Source organism: Hemiscyllium ocellatum, chromosome 22 (genome assembly GCF_020745735.1).
Source record: "Hemiscyllium ocellatum isolate sHemOce1 chromosome 22, sHemOce1.pat.X.cur, whole genome shotgun sequence".
Taxonomy (NCBI): Eukaryota; Metazoa; Chordata; class Chondrichthyes; order Orectolobiformes; family Hemiscylliidae; genus Hemiscyllium; species Hemiscyllium ocellatum.
The window spans coordinates 29,309,635-29,335,371 of NC_083422.1; the positions used below are offsets into that span (position 1 = coordinate 29,309,635).

The following is a 25,737-nucleotide window of genomic DNA, read 5'->3' on the forward strand; positions in this document are numbered from 1 at the left end:
GCATTTCAAAACATTTTTCTCCACTGCATTCAAAACTGCTCAAACAAATTTTTCTTGTTGTAATGGCAATATTTTTAAAACTTTTTTAAAAGTTAACTCTCACTTGTGACCAGTGTTTTGACGGATACATTCCTATTGCACAAGGAAAAAGTTAACATTAAAAATTCAACAACTTCACTGATTGCAAGATTTTAAACACGCTGTGCCTAATGTGAGTGGAGGATGATTAAATTCGTTCAAACTTAAATTTTATAATTCAAAACAAAAGTATACAGGAACTGAATTGGTGTTTTTAGGGTCCAACTGTTTGTACTGAGATCTGCTAATGTACATCCATTTAAGATTTGTGCATATCCTGATGAGATTGGGAAGTTCTTGAGCATTTCTGGCATTGCCAACATGGTAATGACATTGGGTACTTTTAAGTTCTAACTTCAGGAGCACACCTGGAGGAAGCTTCAGGCCATTAATTAAAAAAATAAAATTAAAGTCTACAGGAATTGCATTTCTGAATGCTAGCGATATTGCAATTGGGGTTCTCTTCACAAATGCAGTGAGAACTATTAATTAAAATGCAAATAAGCTTCACTGTGGATAACAAAAATCTAATTTAGTCATTATACCTGTCATCAAATTATAGATAAACTTTTTTCTGTAATACTGCATAAAATATGCAGTACTGAAACAGGTCATTCAGTCTGTGCTAGTACTGATACTCCCTGGAGTTCTATCAGCCTTTTAAGATACCCTCTTTTTTTATCCTGTACTTCTTTTAACTTCCTTCTGAAAGATCTAAGCTAGAATACTGCATATAATTTCAGTCTTTTAATTTAAGAAATGATATGAATGCATCAAAAGTGATTCAGACAAGGTTCACTTAACTGATTCCTGAGATTGAGGAAGTTTTCTCATGACAACATTGAGTGGGTATGTGAGTACAATACTCTAGAAATCCAAGTACTTTATGTCAACACATCTTCTGTATCTACAGTGCATGTTACTCCTTCAGAGGAGAAAAAGCATTAGATTGGCACTAGATGATAAAGTTGCCATAGTCCTAGTAGACCTAGGTTGCTTTTTCATTAGAGAGTTTAATGTGTGGGTCATCTTGCCTCAACCAAAGGGTGATGTTGAAAAGGTGGGTAACCTAACGTCTTGGTAACCTCAGCCAGTACTTGAGCGCTTGTTGGCATCACTCTACATCACAAAACATGTAAATTTCATTTAAAGAGCCAACGCAACACGATGGGCCAAGTGGCCTCCTTCTGCACCATAAAGCTTTTGTGAAAAAACTCCAGTAAGTTGGTTGAACATCATGGACATTTGCCAAAATCATTCTGACTACCTTGAGTTTTTCTGACTGTGCTTCTATACTATCGGATAATATATCAGATCCAAGCTCCGTGGTCCTGCCACAGCCAGCTATGAATTGTGGTGGACAGTGAACAACTCACTGGAGAGGAGGATTCACAATATCCCCATCATCAATAATAAGATAAGGCTAAAGCTTTCAAAATTAGTATTACAGAGACATGGTTACCGGGTGACTAAGACTATGAACTCTGTTCAAGGGTACCCGACATTTGTGAAGAACAGAAAAAAAAAATGGGGTAGCTTATTAATAAAAGTAGTGGTGGTGAGTATGATAGTGGTGTTCTAAATCACGATATGGAAGTGAAATTCAATTATTGTGCTCCATGCTACGGGTGCCTGTACACTGAAGTCATGAATAAATCCTGTCATATTACACAAATGCAAAGTTTAATATATAACCTAATCCCCAGTTGGTTTGAAAACGTGTTGCTTTAAGAAACTATCATGAAACATTCCAAGAACCTCCCATGCAGATGACTCCTGTTAATCTGATCTTTCTATTGTTTGTGTAGATTAAAGTAACCCATGGTTATTGTCATCCCTTTATCACAAGTTCCTAATATTTCTCCCTGATTACTTTGCCCCATATTAAGGTTACTGTCATGAAACATTTTTATCACTCCCACTAGGGACTCATTGGGCTTAAACATTTTTACATCCTGATCTCCTGAACCAAGGTAATCTTTCTAATTACTGCACAAATGCCATCCTTGATTAACAGTGCTACCACTCCACTTACACCTAGCTTACTTATCCTCTTTTCCCTCAATATTCAAGACTTAATTCTGGTCATTCTCAAGCCTGTAATGGTTGTCAGATCATATTTATTTACTTCCATGTGTTCAAAGTTTGTGAGAAGATTTGTAGCTCGGGTGCTCGTTGTTGTGCTTCTGTTCGCCGAGCTGGGAATTTGTGTTGCAGACGTTTCGTCCCCTGTCTAGGTGACATCCTCAGTGCTTGAGAGCCTCCTGTGAAGCGCTTCTGTGATGTTTCCTCCTGCATATATAGCAGTTTGTCTTTGCCGCTTCCGGTTGTCAGTTCCAGCTGTCCCCTGCAGTGGCCGGGTTCAGGTCGATGTGTTTGTTGATAGAATCTGTGGATGAGTGCCATGCCTCTAGGAATTCCCTGGCTGTTCTCTGTTTGGCTTGTCCTATAATAGTAGTGTTGTCCCAGTCGAACTCATGTTGCTTGTCATCTGTGTGTGTGGCTACTAAGGATAGTTGGTCGTGTCATTTCGTGGCTAATTGGTGTTCATGGATACGGATCGTTAGCTGTCTTCCTATGTAGCGTTTTGTGCAGTCCTTGCATAGGATTTTGTACACTACATTGGTTTTGCTCATGCTGGGTATCGGGTCCTTTGTCCTAGTGAGATGTTGTCTTGAGAGTGGCTGTTGGTTTGTGTGCTGTTATGAGTCCTAGTGGTCGTAGTAGTCTGGCTGTCAGTTCAGAAATGTTCTTGATGTATGGTAACGTGGCTAGTCCTTTGGGTTGTGGCATGTCCTCATTCCGTTGTCTTTCCCTTAGGCATCTGTTGATGAAATTGCGGGGGTATCCGTTTTTGACGATACATTGTAGAGGTGTTCTACTTCCTCTTTTTGCAGTTCTGGTGTGCTGCAATGTGTTGTGGCCCTTTTGAACAGTGTCCATGTGTGCTACTTATTTATTTTGATATGAATGTTATGTGCAGTTCAGATACAAAACCTTTAGCTTTGTAATGTCTAGTCTTGATTGTTGGTGTATTTCCTAGGATCCTCTTGGAAATCTTTTGACCTTCAATTCACACACTGCTATTTTCCTCTCATCTCTTTTCTTTGATACATCACTTCTTGCCAAATTTATTCCCTTATCTTTAGTTTAAAACTATCTTTACTTATCTAGAAATGCAGTTCACAAGATTGGCTCCAGCATGGTCAGATATGGATTTTTCCAATGGTTTATCCCACACTTGCCCCAGTATTAGTGTCAGTAGCCCAGAAACTGAAACCCACCATTCCCACCTGTCTTTGAGCCTGTATGCATCTCTCCAATTTTTTGCACCCTATGCCAATTTGCACGTTGCTTAATTAATACACTGGAGATTCGATGTTTTGCTTTCTAATTTAAAGCCTTGTTCCTCATACTCTTTATGCAGAATCTCTTTCTTCATTTTGTCTTTGTTGCTGATACCTATATGGACCATAATGACTGGATCTACCCTACTTCTTCAAGTCTCTTTCAACCTGAACTGATGTCTCAAACATTGCACTGGGCGAGCAACACAGCCACCTGGACTATTGCAATTTACTGTACAGAACTGTGTTGCTCTTAACCTCTTTATACTATCAACTATTACTACTTCTGCATTCCTGTTGTTCCTCACCTGAATGACTTCCGGTACCACTCATTTGCTAAAACTGCTCATTGACCCTGCATGCCCTGCTCTCATCCGAAAGAATCTCAAATCTACTGGACAATTGCAGAGGTAGACACTCCTGCCCTCTGACTCCCTTCCCTGCCTTGCTCTCAGTCATGCCCTCCTACCTCTGACCAAAGGAAAAAAAACAAAAGCTTCTATCCTAAGTGGTGTGATTGTCTCCCAGTACAAAAAGTTTCCTCCTCCCCGATTCTTCATAGTGTCTGTATTTCAGACTTTAAATCATAAACATTGGGCCAAAGCTGCTCGGACTTCACTTACTTCAGACACATTTGTCATGAATCACAATGGTATCCAGGAACTCCCATAAGCTTTAGTTTTGACAAATCACCTGCCATCCTCATCCTTCATGAACTTTGCTGAATTATTTGATAATATTATTCATTTTTATTATTTTATATGTGCCATTAACTTTAGCCCAAATTTGTTAACTATGTCAAAACATAAGAAAATATCTTTAGAGATCAGGTGTGGAAACAGGCCCTCCCGCCCAACAAGTCCACACCAACCATCTGAAGATCAACCTATCCAGACCCATTCCCCTACATTTACCCCTAACACTACGGGCAATTTAGCATGGTCAATTCACCTAACCTGCACGTTTTTGGACTGTGAGAGAAAACCAGAACACCTGGAGGAAACCCACGCAGACACGGGGAGAATGTGCAAACTCCACACAGACAGTTGCCTGAGGTGGGAATTGAACCCGGGTCTCTGGCACTGTGAGGCATCAGTGCTAGCCACTGTGCCACCATGACACCCAAATCTTAGCTACCTACTAGACTCGCTAAACAGTGAGCTGCTTTCTCTGTAGCAAAAGCAAATAATTTTCATCATCTCCAATGAATCTAGCTCTGTCTCAGACTGCCTATATTAGGATCCTGTCTTCACAAGTTCCTCTAGGTAATGATGAAAGGCTTGTCGCAGGGTCATCGCCATACTTGCTCTTCTCGGTGATACTGACTACATGTCTCAGGGTCTTTCTCTCACCCATTTTTCTCCCTGAACACAAAGGTTATTGATTCTCTCCTCACAGATGTTGTCTGACATGCTGAGCATTTACTTTTATATTATGGACTTCCAGCATTTGAAGTATTTTGCTTAGACTTAGCTTTTTATTCAGTGTCCAAATATGCTTTACCATTGCTTCGTCTTTATTTGAAAAATATTCTGCAAATTTTGCAAAACAAATTTTAAAAGATAATTTATTCTAATCCCCACCATTAAAATCCCACTGATGGTTCTTATTGGAGAGGATCATGATTCTCAGTCAGACACAAAATAAAATGCTAAAACAAGAAAATAACCAAAACACAAATATAATTGTCTATTTCTGACATATGTTTCTGCCTACTTATGACAAAAAAAATCTGTTTTTGCAACTGCTGTGCATAATCACTGGTGTAGGGACAGGTTATATAAATCATGATGCAAACCACATTAAAAAGTGAATATTAAGAGATGTAATTAAAATCTATTTAGCATGTTCCTCAGTAGAGTTGACAAAAATCCAATAAAAATGATTGCAAAGCTGTGTACCAAGTTGTCTCTTCTATATTCATTTCTTGACAGGAAACTGGATGATGATGACAGAAAAATTATTTGTCACGCTGAATGAAATCCTGAAGAGAAAACTTCAAGCAATTTAAGGGAGACAGTACAACTTACCAAAATCTGAAAGTGATATGGATGGTTGCAACCATGATCAACTTGGATAGTAAGCTGGTAAAAATAATTTGTTTGAATCCTTTCAGGATGATTGTCAGAAGTTGATATTCACAGACAATGAAAGCTGTCACAAATATTTTTCTCTTCCTCCAGAAGATGAGTTTTTTAAAAAAAATCTCACTTCAATGAACAGCAGAGCTTTGTTAATTAATGCCAGATAGTAAATTGCTATTTATTTGACATAAACATGTTCTACCTCTTTGATTAGGTACTCCAGTACTGAACATTCAGTTCAACAAATTCAGATCATAAACCGAGCTTCCACTTAGACAGACAGCAGGTATTGGTAATGGTCCTGTTGTTGCCATTCACACTTCATTTACTCATTTTTTGTACTTGCAACCCACCTAGCACCATAATTCCGCATGCCCTCTCACAATTCCAGCTTCCTTTTCCTCTCCATCAGCCCTTACCATTTTTGGCTGCATTCAATCTTGAATTTCGTGCATTTTTATTTGCTCATCAATGGTAGAGACAGGTGGTTGCTAAAGTGTGTGGTATGTTCAATGTATTCGAGAGACTCTTATTCAATACATTTAGAAGTGAGATATTTGATTGACAAGGTCTAGGTGATATACGTCATGATTTGGAGTTGCCGATGCTGGACTGGTTGTATAAAGTTAAAAATCACACAACACCAGGTTATACTCCAACAGATTTAATTGGAAGCACTAGCTTTTGGAGCGATGCTCCTTCATCAGGTGGTTCACTGATGGAGTGGCGCTCCGAAAGCTAGTGCTTCCAATTATACCTGTTGGACTATAACCTGGTGTTGTGTGATTTTTAACTAGGTGATATATGAGTTTTGTTTTGACAACATTCATGAACAAATTAAGTCTGCATCCAGCCCTGAAATCAGAAGTGGCAAGAAAAAACTTGTGCTCCATAGGTGCCAGGCAACAACAGAAAAATTAGATATTCCACACTATATTACATGATTCAAACATACTCTGCAATTTGAACTTCTGAGCCAAGATCATTTGCCATTACTATTCGGATTGCATTCTTTATAAGCAGATCCATCTCTCCTTATAATCCAGATGTGGAAACTAATCCACACGTATATTCCAGGCATCTGGGGTCAAAAAGGTCAACTTTTCAGAGTCAGAAACAAAGCGTACAGAAACAGACGCTTTGGTCCAACAAGTCCATGCTGAACATAATTCCAAACTAAACTAGTCCCACCTGCCTGCTCCTGGTCCATATCGCTCCAAAGCTTTCCTATTTATCTACTTATCCAAGTATCTTTTAAAAGTTGTAACTCTGCCCGCATCCACCACTTCCTCAGGAGGTTCAAACCACATGTGAACCACCCTCTATGTAAAATATTTGCCGCCATGTCTTTTTTAAATCTCTCCTCTCTCACCTTAAAAAAATGCCTGCTAGTCTCGAAGGAGGGAGAGTGTTGGAGATGGACGAAAGGGTCTGTGGGATGGGGAGAGAACTCTTGTTCAAAGAAATAGGCATGGAAGCGAGGGTGACAGAAGAAGAGTTCAAAGTAATGTCACGCCTGAAATTCACTAAGGCGGAGACCCAGAGGGATAAAACTGAGAGCTTTGTTGAGTACAGAACGTTCAGCATTAGGGACTGAAGGCGAGGAGGGATAGCAAATACATGGCAGGGGCTGGGAAAGGAGACAGAATTAGAGGGAAGGGGAGGGGAGGAAGGTTCCAGAGGGCTATGAGTATCTCTGAGTTGCTGCATTTTATGTTCCTTGATGTTTGAAAGAAAGATTCTTGCTACCATGTTGAATAAGCCAGTGGATGAAGTGGAATTTGGGGGACAGTGCGGCTCTGAGCCAGCATGAAGCGGTGCTGGTGGAGAGAAGTCAAGTGTGCATATAACAATGCGTGGCACTGAATGTGAATCTCAGAATGCAGCAGGAACAGCTATCTATTGGATGCTAGATATTATGGATCCATTGCTAGCCCAAACACCCATTGTTAGACACTAATTGTCCCCGCTAGTAGCAATTCATTCTCCTAAGCTGAATGATATCAACTCCTTTGTCTTTCCAAATGTATTTCTCTCTCTTTGGGATCAATTGCTTATTTCTTACCCTCTCTCCCCACCCTATTTTCTGCATAAAAAACAGCTTTTTCCGAACTACCAGCAGTTCTGAGGAAGGGTCACTGGATCCGAAATGTTAACGGAGTTCTATCCACAAATGCTGCCAGACCTGTTGAGATTTTACAGGAATTTCTGATTTTGTTCCCAATCCAAGTCAATAACATCTGTATAAATAATGCTGATAGACACCTTAGGTGGTTTTCTTTGTTTAAAAATTTCACTTGATTAGGTAGCAACCACTGACATGCTGGCTAAATTCATCAGTTCATAACTGTCCAAGCGAGTGTTTATTCTGTACCTAATAATAATGTCTAGCGGCCCTTCCACAAGTAATGCAACACCCATTGGTCCATAACTTTGTTCTTCTGAAATTATGCAATAATACCAGTATTATTTCAATCCAAGTAACAATCCCAGAATCAAAAGTTCTGAAAAATCATGATGATTGGCACAACAGTTTTCTAACTCACTTCCCTTGGGTGAAAATCCTCAGATCCGGGAATTTAAACTATTTTAGTCTTTTTAGTTCTACTTTCTATATCACTCCCTTCTTACAGCTCACATTAAATCTAGTTCATTCATTCCCTCAATCTATTTCTAGTTTTCTTTGTACTCCTGGGATTTAACAGTCATCCTCTACTCTGAAGATCAATACAAGGTAGTATAGAGTCATCGAGTCATACAACATTGAAACCGACCTTTGATAGCATAATGATAACAGACTGAATTTACACTGAGTAATTGGGAAGGTAGAATTGGGAAAGCTGACCTAGCAGATCGGTCTCTTAAATTGGATCCTTACCTGTTGGATGCGTTTGCAAAGATAAAACAGGCAGTGGATGAGCAGGCCAACAGGCTGGAATGCCTGCTGCCATTTACTTGCAATATAGGCTTAGTTTTAATGATAAATGTCAAGCACTAAAAGTTGGCTCCACACCAGTATATCCTCAACGGTAGTTACAGATGGGTAATGAATGCTTTTGCCAGTTATGCATAATCCCCAGGAACGTATTAAAAAACCTGTCATTTCTTAACCTCTATTTACAATATCAAAGAATTACTGCTTAATTCAATTAGTAATCATAGGATTTATAGATACTTAAAAGCACAATAGTTAAGATCCTATAAACAAAATTATTTGACTTATGATGAGAGCATTTATTTGATATGGGTGGACAGATGGTCAGATTCCCATTTGCCAAATTTCAAATGTTACTGAGAACCTGACGATAGCGAGTCTTGAATCTTACATGCAACACTCTGTTGAAGTGTTCACAGATGGCTTGTAAGACTGGCAGACAAAACAAAATGATGCTTTCATGTAAGTGACTGAACAGCAAAATTATGTCAATGTAATTCCTAATGCATGAACACCTTCTGCAAAGATGGTGCTGCAATTAGTTGTTAAATTCAAGAAAATTACTGAGTTACTTCCTCTTTAAAATAACATAGAAATTGATTAAAATAGTAACAATATTAAAGATTATTTAATATCACCCTGTTTAAAATGCAAGTGAAGATCTGTGGGATTATTTGGCCATTTAATGGCAGTGTTGTTCCATGAATAACTGCTCTTGCAGGTAAAACCATCTAATGAGATCCATCAAAGGAAATTACAAACAGACAAAACAGTGATAACATTTAAAGACTATTATAACCATTTCAAACATAAAGGAAACTTTAGTACTTAACAGTGCACACATGGCAAAAAGTCACAAGAATAAAAATTAACAAAATGACTTAATAGGATTAAGGGTTCAAGTAAACTGAATAATTCTTCCTCAAGTGTATTTGCACTGATAATACTATTAATAGTTACTGACATTTTGTCATTAAATTATGCAGTTCACTCTTATTTCACACCTAACTGTAAGCATCATGCAAAATTAGCAGGTACAGACTGTTAAATCATAAATATAAATTATTGCTATATCTAGCATTTAAGCCCACCATATTATTAAACTTAAAATAATAATTTTTCTTCTATAAACAATTCTCTACCTTTTCAATAATTTTTCATTTCATTATGCATATTAACATAATTTACTTTTATATTTCTCAGAATTTCTCAATATAGTTTCTAAAGGCTTCCATCAGTAAATTTAAAGAAGAAAAGCGATGAGTTGCTTAGCCATAGTAAGTAACCCTTAATAATATGCTGAAAACAAAGATCTCACAGGTACTGGCTCAAAGCTAAAAGCTATTCACCATATTACATCTAAAAATCTAGCTGGTATGCAAAGTATTGTGATTTATTTTACGCAGCAAGCAGTAGTGAAATTCACCTTGCTTTCTTCTTTTTAGTTTAATCCGTACAATTCTTGTAATTTGATAGATCTAAATTACTTTATTGAAAACCTTGCATTTCTTAAATGCCCACTTTTACCCTGAACATGGACATATCATTTACTGTGAATATTGCAATCTTACATTAACAGTCGTTCCTATTACAGTGGCATTGTCTTTACAAATCTGAGTCGGCATTCAATGTTACCTTTCTGCAGTTATGAATCTACTCAGTGTCCCTCTCACTCACATATACATAAACATACATACCCCTTTGATGCTAATTGTACATTAAAAGCTATCCTTCCCTGCCAGTTTTACCCTCCCCTCCATCAAATACAAATGCTCTGACTTCTTTGTCACTGATTGCGAACATTCTTTCAATTACCTTTCTTCTCTATTCCCTAGCTTTCAGGCTAAACTTGTCCTAATCCTCAACTCTCACTCTTTCTCAAGTTTCTCCATCTCCCTATATAGATACATTAAACTTGTCCACTCAAGCAACCTCCTATGTTCTCAACTATATGTTACCAACCACCAAATCTCCCTTTCTAGTTCTTAGTTGATAGTGTTAAGAGTTTCAGCTCCTTCGATTCCCTTGCCCATCAAAAAACTATCAATCTTAGTCTTTTGGCAAAGCATGATGTCCTGCAAAGGGTTTATAGCTTACTCAGCCCATCCAGAGCGTAAGCATTAATCTCTATCAAGACTATCCAAAACAAGCGGTTACAATAGACAAAAGTGGTGGCCTGGACTGATTTGCCTAAAAGCCTAGCTGTATAGATTGCTGAGGAGAATGAAAATTTTGATAATTCAGTACTTTCATTTTCCTTTGCTTTCCAGCTCCTCTCGAGACTCTGATGTTTGTTATACATAGCTCAGTGATAATGCCTGCCACTGCAGAAATGCAGAACCCATGATTTCAGATCAATCCCTGGACCAGGCTGGTGGCAATGCTTCTCAATGCCATTTAGATAGGGAGGTCACAGCCTGCCTCAATTTAACTGAATTAATGTGGTATGTAATCATAAAGTAAGTTACATATCAATTAGTCAAAATAATTTGCAAACAATCATCACTATGATGTATTAGATTGAACTATTAAACAGATAAAACTTTGAAAACATTTGATAACGATATTAAAGAAACTATTGGAACTGCTTATACTAAAAAGTTAAATTCCAGAATGTTTTTGGAACATTTCAACAAATTAGTTTGGGAAAACTGCAGAATTGCACTACATCTTACTGAATAATCTGCTAAATTTGTTTGGGTATCAGTATTTTTTCTAGATCAATTACTAATCATTGCTCAATACAAATCTACAAATAACACAATCTTATGTAAGAGCTTCCAGCATGATTTTAGTTTTCTGTGCACATCACAAATACATTATTAGCCATTGATCAGATGACTTGTGAAGCCTAAACAGATAAAAATGACATTAATTTTATCTGCATGCTGTATTTGTAAAGTAGTTGATTTAGGACACTCTAGGTAATGCTTACCATTGAGACAGATTTCACTTCAAACCATCTTAGGATGCCAGGCAATTTGTATGCTGTCACGTACGTGGTCCTTTCAATCCACATATTCTATGAAAACAGTTTATAGCAATTAGCTTAGCTTTGGAAAAATAAAGCTATTAAGAATCATTTACTAGACCTGCCATTAGGCACAAAACTGCACTAATAAATGATGCAGTTTAAAAAAACAATCTTGACTCCTGTTTGACGTTATTCATCTTGCATGGGCACAAGAGAAAAAAAAGATGCATCAGTAAAATTATTTCAGTTTCTTGAATGTCAATTGTGAAAAAATTACAAATATAGTTACTTTAAGCTCCAATTATTCTCCATTCAGTCCTTTTGCCTAATATGCTGCTGTTTGGAAGTGTGATTAGTTCTAAGTAAGCAAAACATTTGTAGGTCAATCTGATTAAAAATCTAGGCTGGACATTTTTTCTGAATCTCTGAACATTGAATAAAAAAAAAGAAAATAATGGATATGTGAAAATGTACTACAACATAACTGGGGGTTTAAATAATGAAAGATTGGAGAAGCTTGAATGATTAGAATTACAATAATGAAATACTCCCTGCAGTATAGGTGAATTGGAACTAAATTCAAATTGTAAATAATTGTAACACATTTCTCTCTCAGCTTTGGAATCCACATTGTTACTGGAAACATATTTGAAAAGTTAGCACTGTTGTGGTCAATTAGCAGAAAATAGTCATTTTCTTTTAATCTCAACTCTTTTGTTCTTTTTACAGCTTCCAAATTTAAAATAAAATCTTCTGCATTTTATATATAACTTGAAATATGGCAAACTTATTGATTGGAGGAAGCAAAAGGTATATAAAGTTGCATTATGATGAAAGGTGCTGATGAGTAAAGACTGGAGGTTAGGAGAACGCTCAATAAGCAGAGGGTCAAATTCAAGCCTCGGTGAAAAAACAGAACTTCAAAGATTTAAAGTACTTTGAGCAATGATTGCGCTTAAAGATCTCACTTTGGAGAACAATACGTTCTTTGATCTTTAGGGCCACTTAAATACATCACAAAAGCAATTTTCAGCCATGTCTCATTCCAATATTTTCTCTTTTTATTAATGCAAATATTAATGGGAGTCCACTGCTTTAGACTGCCATTTATTAGAAAATGATTAAAATTAATGACTTTTATAAGCATATGCCCACCTCTACCAATTAAGAACATATTCCAACTATGTCAAAAGTTACAGTTTAGGAACAAAAGTATATTACAGCAAATTCATTGTCAGGGTCTTTCTCTCCTTTCCTGATTGGTCTTGAATACTGGAACTTCTGTACTTCATTCACTGTATAAAAACTGTAAAAGAAAAATCATAAAAACTGTAAGAGCAAAAACAATTCTAGGTAAGAATACAACTGCTACGATAAATCAAAGTCATGAGGCTACAATATCAAATCACTTCCAATGATACACACACAAAAATTATTAGTACTCCTTTTATTTAGTTAGACTTTAACAGAAGTGACACTGACACACACTTTACTTTTGGAACAGCCTTGAACTTTACGTTGAACATCGACAATAGTCACTGTCGTGATTGTGACAAGGTCAGCCAGGCAGACCTCAGAGAATGAGTTAAACTGGTCCAATTAGTGAGCCCTACCTTGGTGATTTTCCTGGTGGTGGAGTAGTAATAAAATTGTTTACACCTGTGTTTTCACTGTGTTTTGCACCTATGCATACATGCATAGAATATAAGCACTATTGCGGGGCGGGGGAGAAAAAATACACACAAAAATAGAAAAAGAAGGAAAAAAGATATAAACAGGAAGGTCCAAGGTTCTGTTCACCCTGACAGCTGACTGAGGAAGCTGGATCAATGTCAAGCACACTCCATGTGTAAATAAAGGATGACTGAGTGGCAGGATTTCAGTGGCAATGAGAGAGAAGTACACTCCTGAAGAAATTCCCTCCCAACAGTCAGCTTTGAGTTGGGGGTAAGCATTTCTGACACCATGCTGTTAGTTGGGAAGGTTGACTCAGTTGAGGTAAAAACAATGACTGCAGATGCTGGAAACCAGATTTTGGATCAGTGGTGCTGGAAGAGCACAGCAGTTCAGGCAGCATCCAACGAGCAGTGAAATCGACGTTTCGGGTGAAGGGCTTTTGCCCGAAACGTCGATTTCGCTGCTCGTTGGATGCTGCCTGAACTGCTGTGCTCTTCCAGCACCACTGATCCTGACTCAGTTGATCCTACTGTCGAAGACTGGGCCCAGTATGTGGAAAGAATGCATTTTGTTTTCCAGACAAATGACATTGGGCCAAATGAAAAGCAATGATTAATTCTCCTAACAGCGTGTGGACGCACACCTTTCCTGGTCATCAGGAACATAACCTTTTCCTGAGGTACCAAAAATGAAAACCTTTCAGGAGTTGATGGATTTAGACCCCAAACCTCTAATTCTGAGACATTATCAGTTTTACTCAGCAATTTGAGAACCAAGGGAATCCAGGGGATTTTTGACGAGGTTAAGACAACTGGTAGAGGCATGCGATTTTGTTTTAACCCTTAATAAGATGCTAAAAGACTTTTGGTATGAGGGATCAATGATGTAACCATGCAATAGTGTCTACTGGATGAGGCCCAACTGGACTTCAAACAGATACTACAACTGACTTTATCGTTGGAAAAACGTGGCAGGTACAGCATACGAATTGCAGTGTATTTTTGATGGAAGTGGATACCCTCACCAGCCCAACAGACCTTGGGGAAGACAACTTGAGGAATGGCAATTGCATATCCTCACTCAGGACACATCCTGAACACAGGGACTCTTGGTTATGGATGTAAGCTTGCTTGCTAAGCTGGAAGGTTCATTTTCAGGCATTTTATCACTATACTAGGTCATATCATCAGTGAACCATTCCGGTGAAGCACTGGTGTTATGACCCGCTTTCTGTGTTTAGGTTTCCTTGGGATGGAGATGTCATTTCCTGTGGTGATGTCATTTCTGGTTCTTTTTCTCAGAGGGTGGTAAATGGGGTCCAAGCCGATGTGTTTGTTAATAAGAGTTCTGGTTGGAGTACCATTCTTTGAGGAATTCACGTGCGTGTCTTTCTAACATTTACCAGCAGGGAATTTGAGTTTTCCCTGATGTTGAATGGTATTCGACATATAAGAGCAGCGCCATACCATCCATCATCCAATGATCTGGCAGATAGAGCAATCCAAACTTTGAAGGCAGGTTTGAAGAAAAAAACAGCTTCACTAGAAACCGAACTGTCCTGGTTCCTATTTGATCATATAACTTCAGGGATAACTCTAGCAGAGTTGCTAATGGGGAGAAGACTCTGCATCAGGTTAAATCTGATCTTCCTAGATTCGGGGGGGGGGTTTGCCAATACTGGACACAAGATTCTGCTGACTGAGAGAGGCAGTTTCTTTCAGGGGACAAACTTTGGTGTAGGAACCATGGGAATGGCCCTGCAGGGTAAGAAGCATGGTCAATGTGAGGTCAGGTCTAGTGTAAGGTTTGGGTAGGTACAACAGTAAGTCCTGAACAAGCATAAGAAAACTGCAAACTCTTAAACGGTGTGGGAGAATAATGTGCCCAGCTCCTTGATTCTGACTGTTCTGGAACCAGTGGTTCTTCCTCTCCATCAAGCATTGAAGATACCCCTGAATCTGAGATGGACATGGTGGATGTTGCCACCATGACACTTTTGCTGCCCGAAGGAGGGAATGAATTTCTTCTGAGAAGCTCCAGATGCAAGAGGCAAGCTATTGTGCATTACATGCCATCCATATCCAAGGAAGAGTTGGAGGAATCTGAGCCGGTCCTACTGTTTGTAATGAGGTCAGCCAGGTTGACCTCATTGAATGAATTCCCTGATTGGACCAGATTAACAATCCCAATCAGGGAGTCCTAGCTGACAGATATAAACAGGAGCGTATGTGAGTTTCCAATCTCGACGGAGTTAGGTAAACCTCTCTTTCCCCTCTTTTTCACGTTCTTGTATAATGCGGATCATAATATTGCAAGTTAATATTGTGGATGTTAACACTAAAATGGAAATGGCATGTTTGTAAACAAGGACAGCTGTCCATTTCTTAGCTAATCTTGAGGAATGCAAGAGCTTTAAACCTATTTAAATGTCTGTAAATCAGACAATATTTGTCCACTCTGATTTGCCCTCTTGGATGTATTTCACTTCATCATTACTGTGTCTCTAGCGGTCCTGAATTGTATTGACTCAAGATTGATAGGTTAGGGTTGTCATATATTCAAGATGATTGAAATGTGCATGAGCATAGACTGTGCAGTCACTTTGTGCCATTGTTTTTTAAATAAAATAGTTTTGGACAATTAAAAAAACAGGAGTGTCAAAGGTTCTGTTCACCCTGAGAGCTAGAACAGTGTTAAGGCCTACCCATGTGTAAATAAAAGGGTGACTTTGTGACAGGATACTGGCCTCTGGAGTTATTTCAGTCCCATTTATTCAGGAAATAATTCATGGAACCTGTTCTACTAGATTTTGAAGTTTTTCTATGGACATTAATACTGATAATTAAAATTTGAAATTCAATTATGTTTCAGTAAAGCTGTTAAGTGCATCATTAATTCATTTATTTAAAAAAACAGTGGAGAGAGGAAGTTAATGTATATATATTTTAGTATCTTGTTGTAATTTCTGGCCTTATAGGATAAACTTAATAATATCCGGAAAATATCACCAAAACAACTTCTGTCTTGGAGTTTCTTCGCCAACTGGATAATATAATCAGTTCTCAGCAGAAAACCATGATGTCTGATCGTAAGCCAACTTTATCTTTGAGTACCATACTCTAGATGTGAGTGATCATTGTTCAAAAAAAAGTTTCATGATTGACAAACCTGACCCTAAAACCTTCTAATTTCTAAACTGACTCTGCAGTTAGTCTTCTTAAAACCAACATATAGTATACAGCAAAACTTCTAACCTATTGCTAAACATGTGCTGCCATCCAATTTAGCCCTATTCCACAGTCTTTTACTTTTTGCCTTGTGAATTAATTGCCAAGGAAATCCACTCTGATCCAGAGGGGAAGGTGATTGGGGACAACTGTTGCCAGTACGTTTGGGTGGAAAAAAAACTGTCAAGTTGGGGAAGGTGGGGTCTTGACCAGGAGACCTGAGTTCAAGTTCCACTTACTCCATTGGTCTATAATAACATCTCTGAATGGGTGATTGGAAAATCTAAACAGTGGGTCTTGAAATAATCTGGAATAACCATTTTGCTGTTTTTACTTAAAGATATCAACCTGGTGAATGAGTTAAGTATAAAGTACGAATTGCGGATGAGAAGTTCATTTAGGGCTGATTGTCAGTTGCTACTGCTCATTGGGTCAGATGGATTTGGAGGCTATTACTTATCCTAGAACTTCCTCTTACAGGGAGTGTGGGCATAGACTCCAAACACTACTTAAAGTGATTGACACCACTTCAAATATACTTGCTGCTTCAGCTGTGATGACCACCCATATAATGACAGACCTTCTGGTACACTTGAGCAACACCTGTTCCTTAAATTCTCTGAAGACTTAATCAAAAAATATTGTGGAACATCACACTATTGGAAAAAATATAGGAGTCATCATCAACCTCTGCTAGGGAGAGGGATACAACAGTGATGTGGGTGGACTCCTCACTTTGTATAGGACATCCCTTTGCCTCTGCGCCTCCTTCAAAAATGTCACAGCTGAAGATCTGTGTACTATCTTTTTTCAGTCCCCAAGCTCTCCTGTAACCTGCTGCTGGATGCTAGATAGCATGCTGAACATCATCTTTATGAGGAGGCAATATATACAGCTTCATGAAATGGCTTCTAATCAGTATTCATATGCAAAACCTTGAAATGTCTGACTAAGAATCTCCTGTCAAGTTCAAATTATGGTAATCATCAATTTGGACCAAATATTGTTTACTGAATCCAGACTTTCAAACAGACATGTATACTAGCTGGCGCAATCATTTTGTGTTTTTTTTCATCCTTGCTTAGGTATCCCCAAGATGTACAATACTGTGAAACTTAGCCCCTAGGGAAATGTTTCCAAGGATGAGGTATTAGTTATACAAATAGATAGATGTTTTGTTTTCAACTTTTGAGCGTGGAAGATGCATAAGAAATTTGACAATGCGATCTAAAATAATGAAGGGTTCAGACCAAGTAAGTAGAGAATTTTCTCTACGGCTGAGGGGTCAATTAGCAGAGAAGAGAAATAAAGTAATTGGTGAAAGAATTAAAAGTGACTCATCCCTTTGCTTTTATACTCACTTCAAAATAATACCAATTACATTTGTGCTCCATTCTGTTGCTCTTGAACAATATCATCTCACACTTATTCATATTAAATTGTATTTGCCACGTGTCTGCTTATTTCAGTGGTCTTTTTTGAAACATTGCACTATTCTGTCTAATTTTTGCAATGTGCCCAGGTTTTTTGCACAGGTTAAAGTTTATGAATGACAAATGATGAGACAACTTAATTTTCCAAAGCTTTCATATGTTTCTGTTGCAAATGAATGATATCACCCCAGAACACCAAGTCACACTTTTATTTTCCAGTTATTATTCTTCAGCAGTAGGAGACTTTTGTTTTATAAATGATTCTCATACTTAGTATAAAAGTTGATTGCTGGAGTAAGTATCTGCCACAAACGAAGGCAGTGACTAAATTTTTATAAATAAAAAAAGCCTAGTAATTATAAAACTGTGATTTTTAAACTTCAAGAGGTTGACTTAAGAAACCCCTATGGCAGTCAAGGTGCTATGGCAGAACAAAGACAGTATGACGCTGAGTAGAGAAAAATGTAATATACAAAGTGTAAAATATTGCAGGTAAGAAAGGTAAAATAAGCAATATACTTTACAAATGGTTTTGAAATAACTGATGACATCTTAATGCACTCAATTGAACACAGCAGCAACTATAAAGCTAAAACTCTGGAATATAATTCAAAAACAATGAATACCAGAAACACTTACTCAAGCAATATCCGTGTAAAGAAAAATAAATTAACTTTTTGGATGTAGGTACCCTGTCATCTAGTTAACTCATTTATTGTCTCCACAAAAGATGAGTAACTTGCTGATTGTTTCCAGAATGACATTCTTTAGCTGCAAATGTTAGGAACCTGCTTGATATTTTGCTTTTTTTACAGCAGTATAGAAGTCAGAGGATATTGCAATGGAAGTGTGCATTTGATCTGGCCAGATTGCAATGTGAGCATTTGGCTTAGCCCTGGTTGCCAAGACACAAGTGAAGCATTCAAGTGCTTGAGACACTGTAAAGAGCCTTAATTCAAATACTGCTTTAAATTAAACTTTGACAGTAGGACAACAAAAGGGCATAGGTTCAGAATAAAATGTTACCATCGAAGTAACATTGTAAAGTTCGTCATGCAAAGATTGATAAACACCAAAAGGAAACTCTTGCAAAGATGGTAGAGTTAACAAGTTACAAATCAATAGAAATGTAGTGGGAGTGTTTAAAAGGTCTGTCTATGGGTGAATGCATAAGTAGGGGCCAAATAACTTTTCTGGATGGATCTTGTAGCATATGTAAATAATGAAAGTTGGAGTCGATTTACCTCAATATTTGTTCAGACACAGTCTTGTTCTTGAATTTTGGTGGCAGTTCACGTATGGTTTGCACTGTGAAACACTGAATATCTACAAGGGTTTGTTAAAGAGTTTACTTGAGCATATTTCAAACACCATTTAGATATCAGGCATGGCTGAACCACATCATGTGTCCACGCAATATTTATCTATAACTTCAGGATTATCCTGGAGAGTAAATATAACCTCTGGCTTTTTACATATAATATCCAACTATCCCTGCACATTTCTCTTTGCTTTTTCAACTCACATTTCAAAAACACGGTACTAATGGAATTCTTTGTCAGTAAATTTGAATCCATTTGTTCCATTACTTCAACTGCCCATCATCACCAAATAAAACCTTCTCTTCATGCTCTCCCATGCCCTAGTTCTGAATCAGCTTTATTTTCTACTGTTTCCCCTATTTAGTTATCAATTTGAAGTCACAGCATCTCCAGCAATTATTTTTCCTTCTATCCGTTACCACTGGAAGCTAGCAAGGATACATCCTCTTTCAGAATTACATGTTGCTCTTAATAACACCAGATAAAAACATCGGATCAGATTTCAAATTTATGTTGACGACACCCAGCTCTACCTCAGCATCACCTATATGGTTTTCTCTATTGTTTTTGTCTAGCATCTAGCCTTGGATAATCCACAATGTCCTTGCCTTAAACGTGGGGAGAAATACATTCATTTTTAATTCCCATTACAACCTCGGTACCTTTTCCATTGAATGCTTCTATGCCATTCTGGCAATAAGTTGTTTGCAATCATGGCATCATATACAACTATGAACTAAATTTTTGATACAATATTAACTCCATTATAAATGTCACTTTTTCTTAATCTGCAGAGGATCACCTGTTTCCAAAGATAGCAAAGGTTCAAAAATCAAAGACTCAACAATAGATGAGCTAAAGCGGAAGTAGGTGATATTTTGCCAACTCGCATCAGGCATATTGTGTATAATTTTGTCCCTTTACTGGAGGAAAGATGTAATTACATTGGAGGCAGTTCAAAGAAGACTCACTAGATTAATTCCAGAGATGAAATGGTGGACTCATGAGCAGTTTAGGAATACATTTGCTCGAGTTTAGAAGAATGAGAGGATATCTAATTGAGATATATAAGATGTTAAAGGGGATTAACAAGTTAGATGTTGAGCAGACATTTCTCCTTGTGCAGTAACCTAGAATGAGAGGTCATGGATTTTGGCAGATTCAAAACAGAAATGAAGAGGAATTGCTTCTCTCAATGGATTGTGAATCTGTGGAATTAACTGCCCCAGAGTGTGGTGAATGCTGAGCCACTATAAATTTGAAGACAGAGATTTTCAATTACAGAGTCATAGAGTTACATAACATGGAAACAGATCCTTTGATCCAGCTTCTCCTTGCCGACCACAATTCTCAATTTAAACCAGCCCCATTTGCCTGCAATTGGCCGTCCCTTTAAACCTTTCCTATTCATGCAACTTTTAAATGTTGTAATTGTATCTGCATCAACCACTTCCTCTGACAGTCCATACCATATACGAATAAGTCTGTGTGAAAAGTTGCCCCTCAGATCCCTTTTAAATCTTTCTCCTCTCACCTTAAAATTATATCCTCTAGTTTTCAACTCTCCAATCCTAGAGATAAGACCTTGGCTATTCACCTTATCAATGCCACTCATGATTTTATAAACCTCTATAAGGTCACCTCCCAATCTTCTATGCTCTAGGGAAAAATGTCCCAGCCTATCCATATAAGTCATACCCTCCAGGGCCATTAACATCTTTGTAAATATTTTTCTGTACCCTTTCCAATTTAATAATATCCTTCCTGTAGCAGGATGACCAGAACTATATGGAATACCCCAAAAGTGGTCTCACCAATGTCTAGTAAAGCTGCAACAATGACATCCCAACTCCTATACTCAATGCTCTGGCCAATGAAGGCAAACACTGCAAATGTCTTCTTCATCACCCCATCTACTTCTGATGTTACTTTCAAGTAAATATATACCCGAAGCCCTAGTTCTCTCCGATCCCCAGGGTACTACCATTAACCGTGTAAGCCCTGCCCTGGTTCGTCTTATCAAAACGCAACTCCCCGCATTTAGTTAAAGTAAACTCCATCTGTCATTCTTCGGGCCACTGTCACAGTTGGTGAAGATCCCATTGTACTCTTAAATAATCTTTTTCACTGTCCACTATACCACCAATTTGGTGTCATCTGCAAAAGAATTAACAATGCTTCCATGGGACCCAGCACTGATCCCTGCCAAACACTGCTGGTCACAGGCCTCCAGTCTGAAACCACCTCCCCCCCCCCCCCCCTCTACTACCACCCTATTCATACCATAGAGCTAATCATGTGTCCAATTGGCAAGGTATTCTTGGATCTCATGTGATCTAACTTTAGTAACTAGTTTACCAAGCAGGACCTTGTCAAAGGCCTTGCTTAAGTCCATGTAGACAATGTCTATTGCTCCACCCTTATCTAATGTCTTGGTCATGTCCTCAAAACAAAACTCACTCAAGCTGATGAGACACTATTTTCTTTGTTCTTGCAGCTTGTACTTTAACTACCTGTAAACCGATGAGTTAGAACAGATCAAATTGATTGGTAATTAAATTTACCATATTGTCAAGAGTCTTTCAACTTGTTCATGAAGCCACTGGTATCTAAAGCACTTGTACCCGATTTCCTTCAAGAGGCAGGTAATAGTCAGCCAATTCACCTTTTTGGGAGACAATAACCGAATACCCTTTCCCTTTAATGACAACATAGAAATTAAGATATTAGCATGCTTATGGTTTAAACCATGATTGATGAGTAGCAGAACAAATATAGTCAAGAAACTCAGGACCAAAAAGGAAACCAAAGAGTCTTGAAGGCTTTTGGCTAATTAGCAATAGGTTAAAATGATTAAGGGAAGATGGCATGAAATTGGATTTGAGGTCGAGATGAGATCAGCCACAATAGTATTAGACAACGGAGCAGATTCAAGACACCGAATTGCCTTGTCCTGTTTATGTTCTTACTATACTATGACTGCAAACTACTGTACATCATTGTGCCAGAGCTGTTACTAGATTATAAACACTGCAGGTGGAACAACACTGATTCGGAACCACGATAAGCAAATTCAAAAAATATATGTCAATAAAATCTGAAGTAAACAAATGTTTCACTTTTTATTTCAAACAAAGCAATTTTTTTGGCATTTCGCATGTCTCAAAGTCTTTCCTGACAAAATTTGCTTTGAGCAAGATTAAGGAGAGTTTGTTATAAAAGCAATACAAGACATTGAATGTTGTTATATTCTGATGCTTGTGGCAACACCATTTGAATATGAGACAGTGTGTTGTCATCAGGGATTCAGAAAAGCATAACCGACGTAAAACTTTAATTTAAATTGCAATACCACCCAGATGAACAATGTGAGTTTGTACTTGTAGATTTCTGCTGAGAGTGGACAGTATAATTTGAATTACATACAAATAGTTGTTAAATGGTGTTGGCAACAATTTATTACTCTTGGTTGCACTGGTGAGATCAATTTGGGTCTGAGTTAATTTTTTGTTGAAGTAGTGCTTTGGGTCCAATACATAAAATAAATGCAGAGAAGATATTACATTAACACTAATGTCATATTATTATTTATTTATTTATTGTTAAATTGGAAATTTGCTTTGCGCACATTTAAAGGATACACTGTCCAGAAGAGTTTTTAATGTCATCACTTGGAGGAGATGTTGTCTTCATTTTTTCTGCATTCGGAAATATGCTGAACAGTCTTGCTTCAAAGTCTTCACGTCGCTCATATTCCTTTCCTCGATAAATGAACATCTTGTTCTAGAGAGAAAAAAAATATTAAGTTTTCTAACTATCAGAGCAACCAACTTTTCTGCTGTCATTTTGCTACACAGTGGAGAGGAGATTATGTTAAAATCTAAGACTACCTAATCTTTGTTATGGCGTAGCACCCTCTCACAATAATTGTTATTAGGCAATGGTGCATGCCAGTTGAGCCAACACAAATTAATGTTTCATTTACAGGGAACTTTGTAGAAAGAGGACAAGAGATCAGTGCACTGAAGATTCACGAACAATATATATAAACTGTTATAGCTGAATGGATGTTGAATTGTATTAATAGAACATTCAGCATAAATTATAGAACACCATTTTGACACTGTATTGGTTGGTGATCAGACTACATCCAGAAGAGCACTATGCGCTGCCTTTATCCTTGCAACATGGAGCAAAAAATTGTTTTGGAACAGGACAGATGCAAGAATAATTTAATGAACCTTAGGTAGACTCAAAGATATTTGTCCATTTACTAATCAGACCTTAAGACATGAGCAGAAATTGATTATTCAGCTCTACCACTCAATGAGATCATGACTGATCTGATGACCCTCAACTCCACTTGCTTGCCTGTTCCCCATCGCCATTCATTCCCTTTTTGCTTAACAATCTGTCTACCTCAGCCTTGAATATACTTAGTGACCCAGCCTCAACATCTCTCTCCAGATTCATAACCCACTATGAGAACAATTTCCTCCTCATGTCTGTCCTAAATGTGCAACCTGTCATAATTAGATTATGCCCTCTGGTCCTAGATTCGCCCACAGTGGGGAAACAACTGTTAATTTGTCAAGTCTTCTAAGCATCTTGTATGTTTCAAGAAGGTTGCTTCTCATTCTTCTAAACTCCAAAGAGTACAGCCCAACCTACTCATTTTCTATGTCGGTCCTCCTGTTTTGGACTGCCTCCAATGCCAGTATATCTATCTTTAGATAAGGATCCAAAAGTGTTCACAGTATTCCAGCTGTGGTCTGACTACTGCCTTGTATAGTTTTAACTATAGCCTGACAGAAATACAGACATAGAGATGGTCTACTAAAGGTCAATAATAAAGAACTGTATAGTATCCTCATTGACAGATCATTACAGTTTGACAGATTGAGAAGGGCCTGGGACATTAGCTCAACTGATGTTAGATTAAAACAGAAATAGACTGGATTTTTTCTTGTTTTATTAGATTCCCTAGAGTGTGGAAACAGGTCCTTCAGCCCAACATCCACATCGACCCTCCGAAGAGTAACCCACCAAGACCCATTTCCCTCTGACTAATGCACCTAATACTATGGGCAATTTAGAATGGCCAATTCATCTGACCTGCACATATTTGGACTCTAGGAGGAAACCTACGCAGACATGAGGAGAATGTGCAAACTCCACACAGACAGTCACCCAAAGCTGGAATCGAACCTGGGTCCCTGGTGCTGTGAGGCAGCAGTGCTAACCACTGAGCCACCGTGCCGCCCCAATAGTCCTTTTTCCAAAGTGTTGCAAGCTTCAAGAATACACCATCATTTACAGTGGCAGATGCAGATTCATTGTCTTCGAAAGGGAGTTCAACCAGTTCCTGACTGGAGCAGAAAACAGATGATATAAACATAAGTGTATTCATAGGTAAGATTTGGCCTTGTGATCAAGGGGAAGATGATTGATGATCAGGGGGATAAAAGGTGTTTTGAACAACAATGTTTTTTTTCCCAGCATGTTGTCAACAGGCTTGATGGACCAACTCATCTCTTCTGGCTTACATTTTCATATGCTGAAAATTATATTGGAAATAAACCTTATGTGTATTGCTAGCCCTCTAGAAAGTCTTGCTGATTATTGATAATCTGCAGATAAGCATGGACACCATATTTTACAGAGCCGCAGAACATTACTTTGAGGGTCTATACAACTTTTGTTTAAGAAGCAATAATTTAATTGCTATCAATATATGCTTAACTTCATAAATCATCAAATAGCACAGTTTTAAGAGCAATACTCGGTTTAAAAAAACTGGGGAATGGTTTACAGATTTGTCACTTATTCTTTACTTGAAAAAGACATGGACAGCAATTAAAAACTCAGTGGGTATGTCAGTAGTCAGTAATGTTCAGAGCTCACTTGAAGCGATTTGGAGGAAGATCTGAAATAAGCCAGTAAGCCCACCCAATTTAACAGTCAGAGGATGCTTACAATTGCAAATTAACATCCTATGGTGTAGTAAGGTCCCATATACTTTGAAGTTTTTTGATATAACTGGATGAAATTCAGAATAACTCTGAAGCATCACACAATGATAATTCTTGCTTTATAAAGGACAGTGGCACTTCTCTTGCTTTGATTACCATAATTCAATTATGTTAGCATAAAGGTCAATTCAGTAAATTAACATTGAAAACGATTGTTAACATACACAATAAAAATTGCAGAGGTTCCTTACAAGATAGTCCAGGGAGTTCATCATCCTGGATCCCCAACAATCTCCAGACTGATGCCACCATTAGGATCATTGCCACCAAAAGGTGAATTTGTTCACTGGCTCGAGTGAAAGTTGTTTAATTTGCATTGATTTATTATCCACAGTTTGTTCCAGACTTGCTGATGAGGTCAATGCTTCAAAGTGGCTTATGTGCCCCTTTACTGGTATGGAAAAAATGCAAATCACCTGGCCAATAGATTTCACAACTTTTTAAGACATTATTTTTATTTAGCCCTTGTTTAGTTTTTGTTATCATATACACTGAAACTGTTGATTGGAGTGCCAACACCATACAGACCACGGACATCTGTGCGGTAGCTTGAGAGATTAGAAGGAATGGAGGTGGCAGTTTGAGCATATACAGATCAGATCAAATATTTTGTTTTTACGTTTTAAAG

At 37.9% G+C, this 25,737-nt stretch overlaps 1 protein-coding gene across 1 annotated transcript in view; it reads right to left on the reverse strand.

Annotated features, from left to right (window-relative positions):
* The window catches only part of dock1 (dedicator of cytokinesis 1), a 594,554-nt gene that overhangs the window by 52,778 nt on the left and 516,039 nt on the right, over positions 1 to 25,737 (reverse strand). Inside the window, exons 41-44 of the mRNA XM_060841973.1 lie at positions 22,719 to 22,860; positions 19,000 to 19,081; positions 12,640 to 12,724; positions 11,380 to 11,466 (exon numbers count right to left, since the gene is read on the reverse strand). Of these exons, the coding sequence (XP_060697956.1) occupies positions 11,380 to 11,466; positions 12,640 to 12,724; positions 19,000 to 19,081; positions 22,719 to 22,860 (396 nt within the window). The remainder of the gene's footprint in view (positions 1 to 11,379; positions 11,467 to 12,639; positions 12,725 to 18,999; positions 19,082 to 22,718; positions 22,861 to 25,737) is intronic.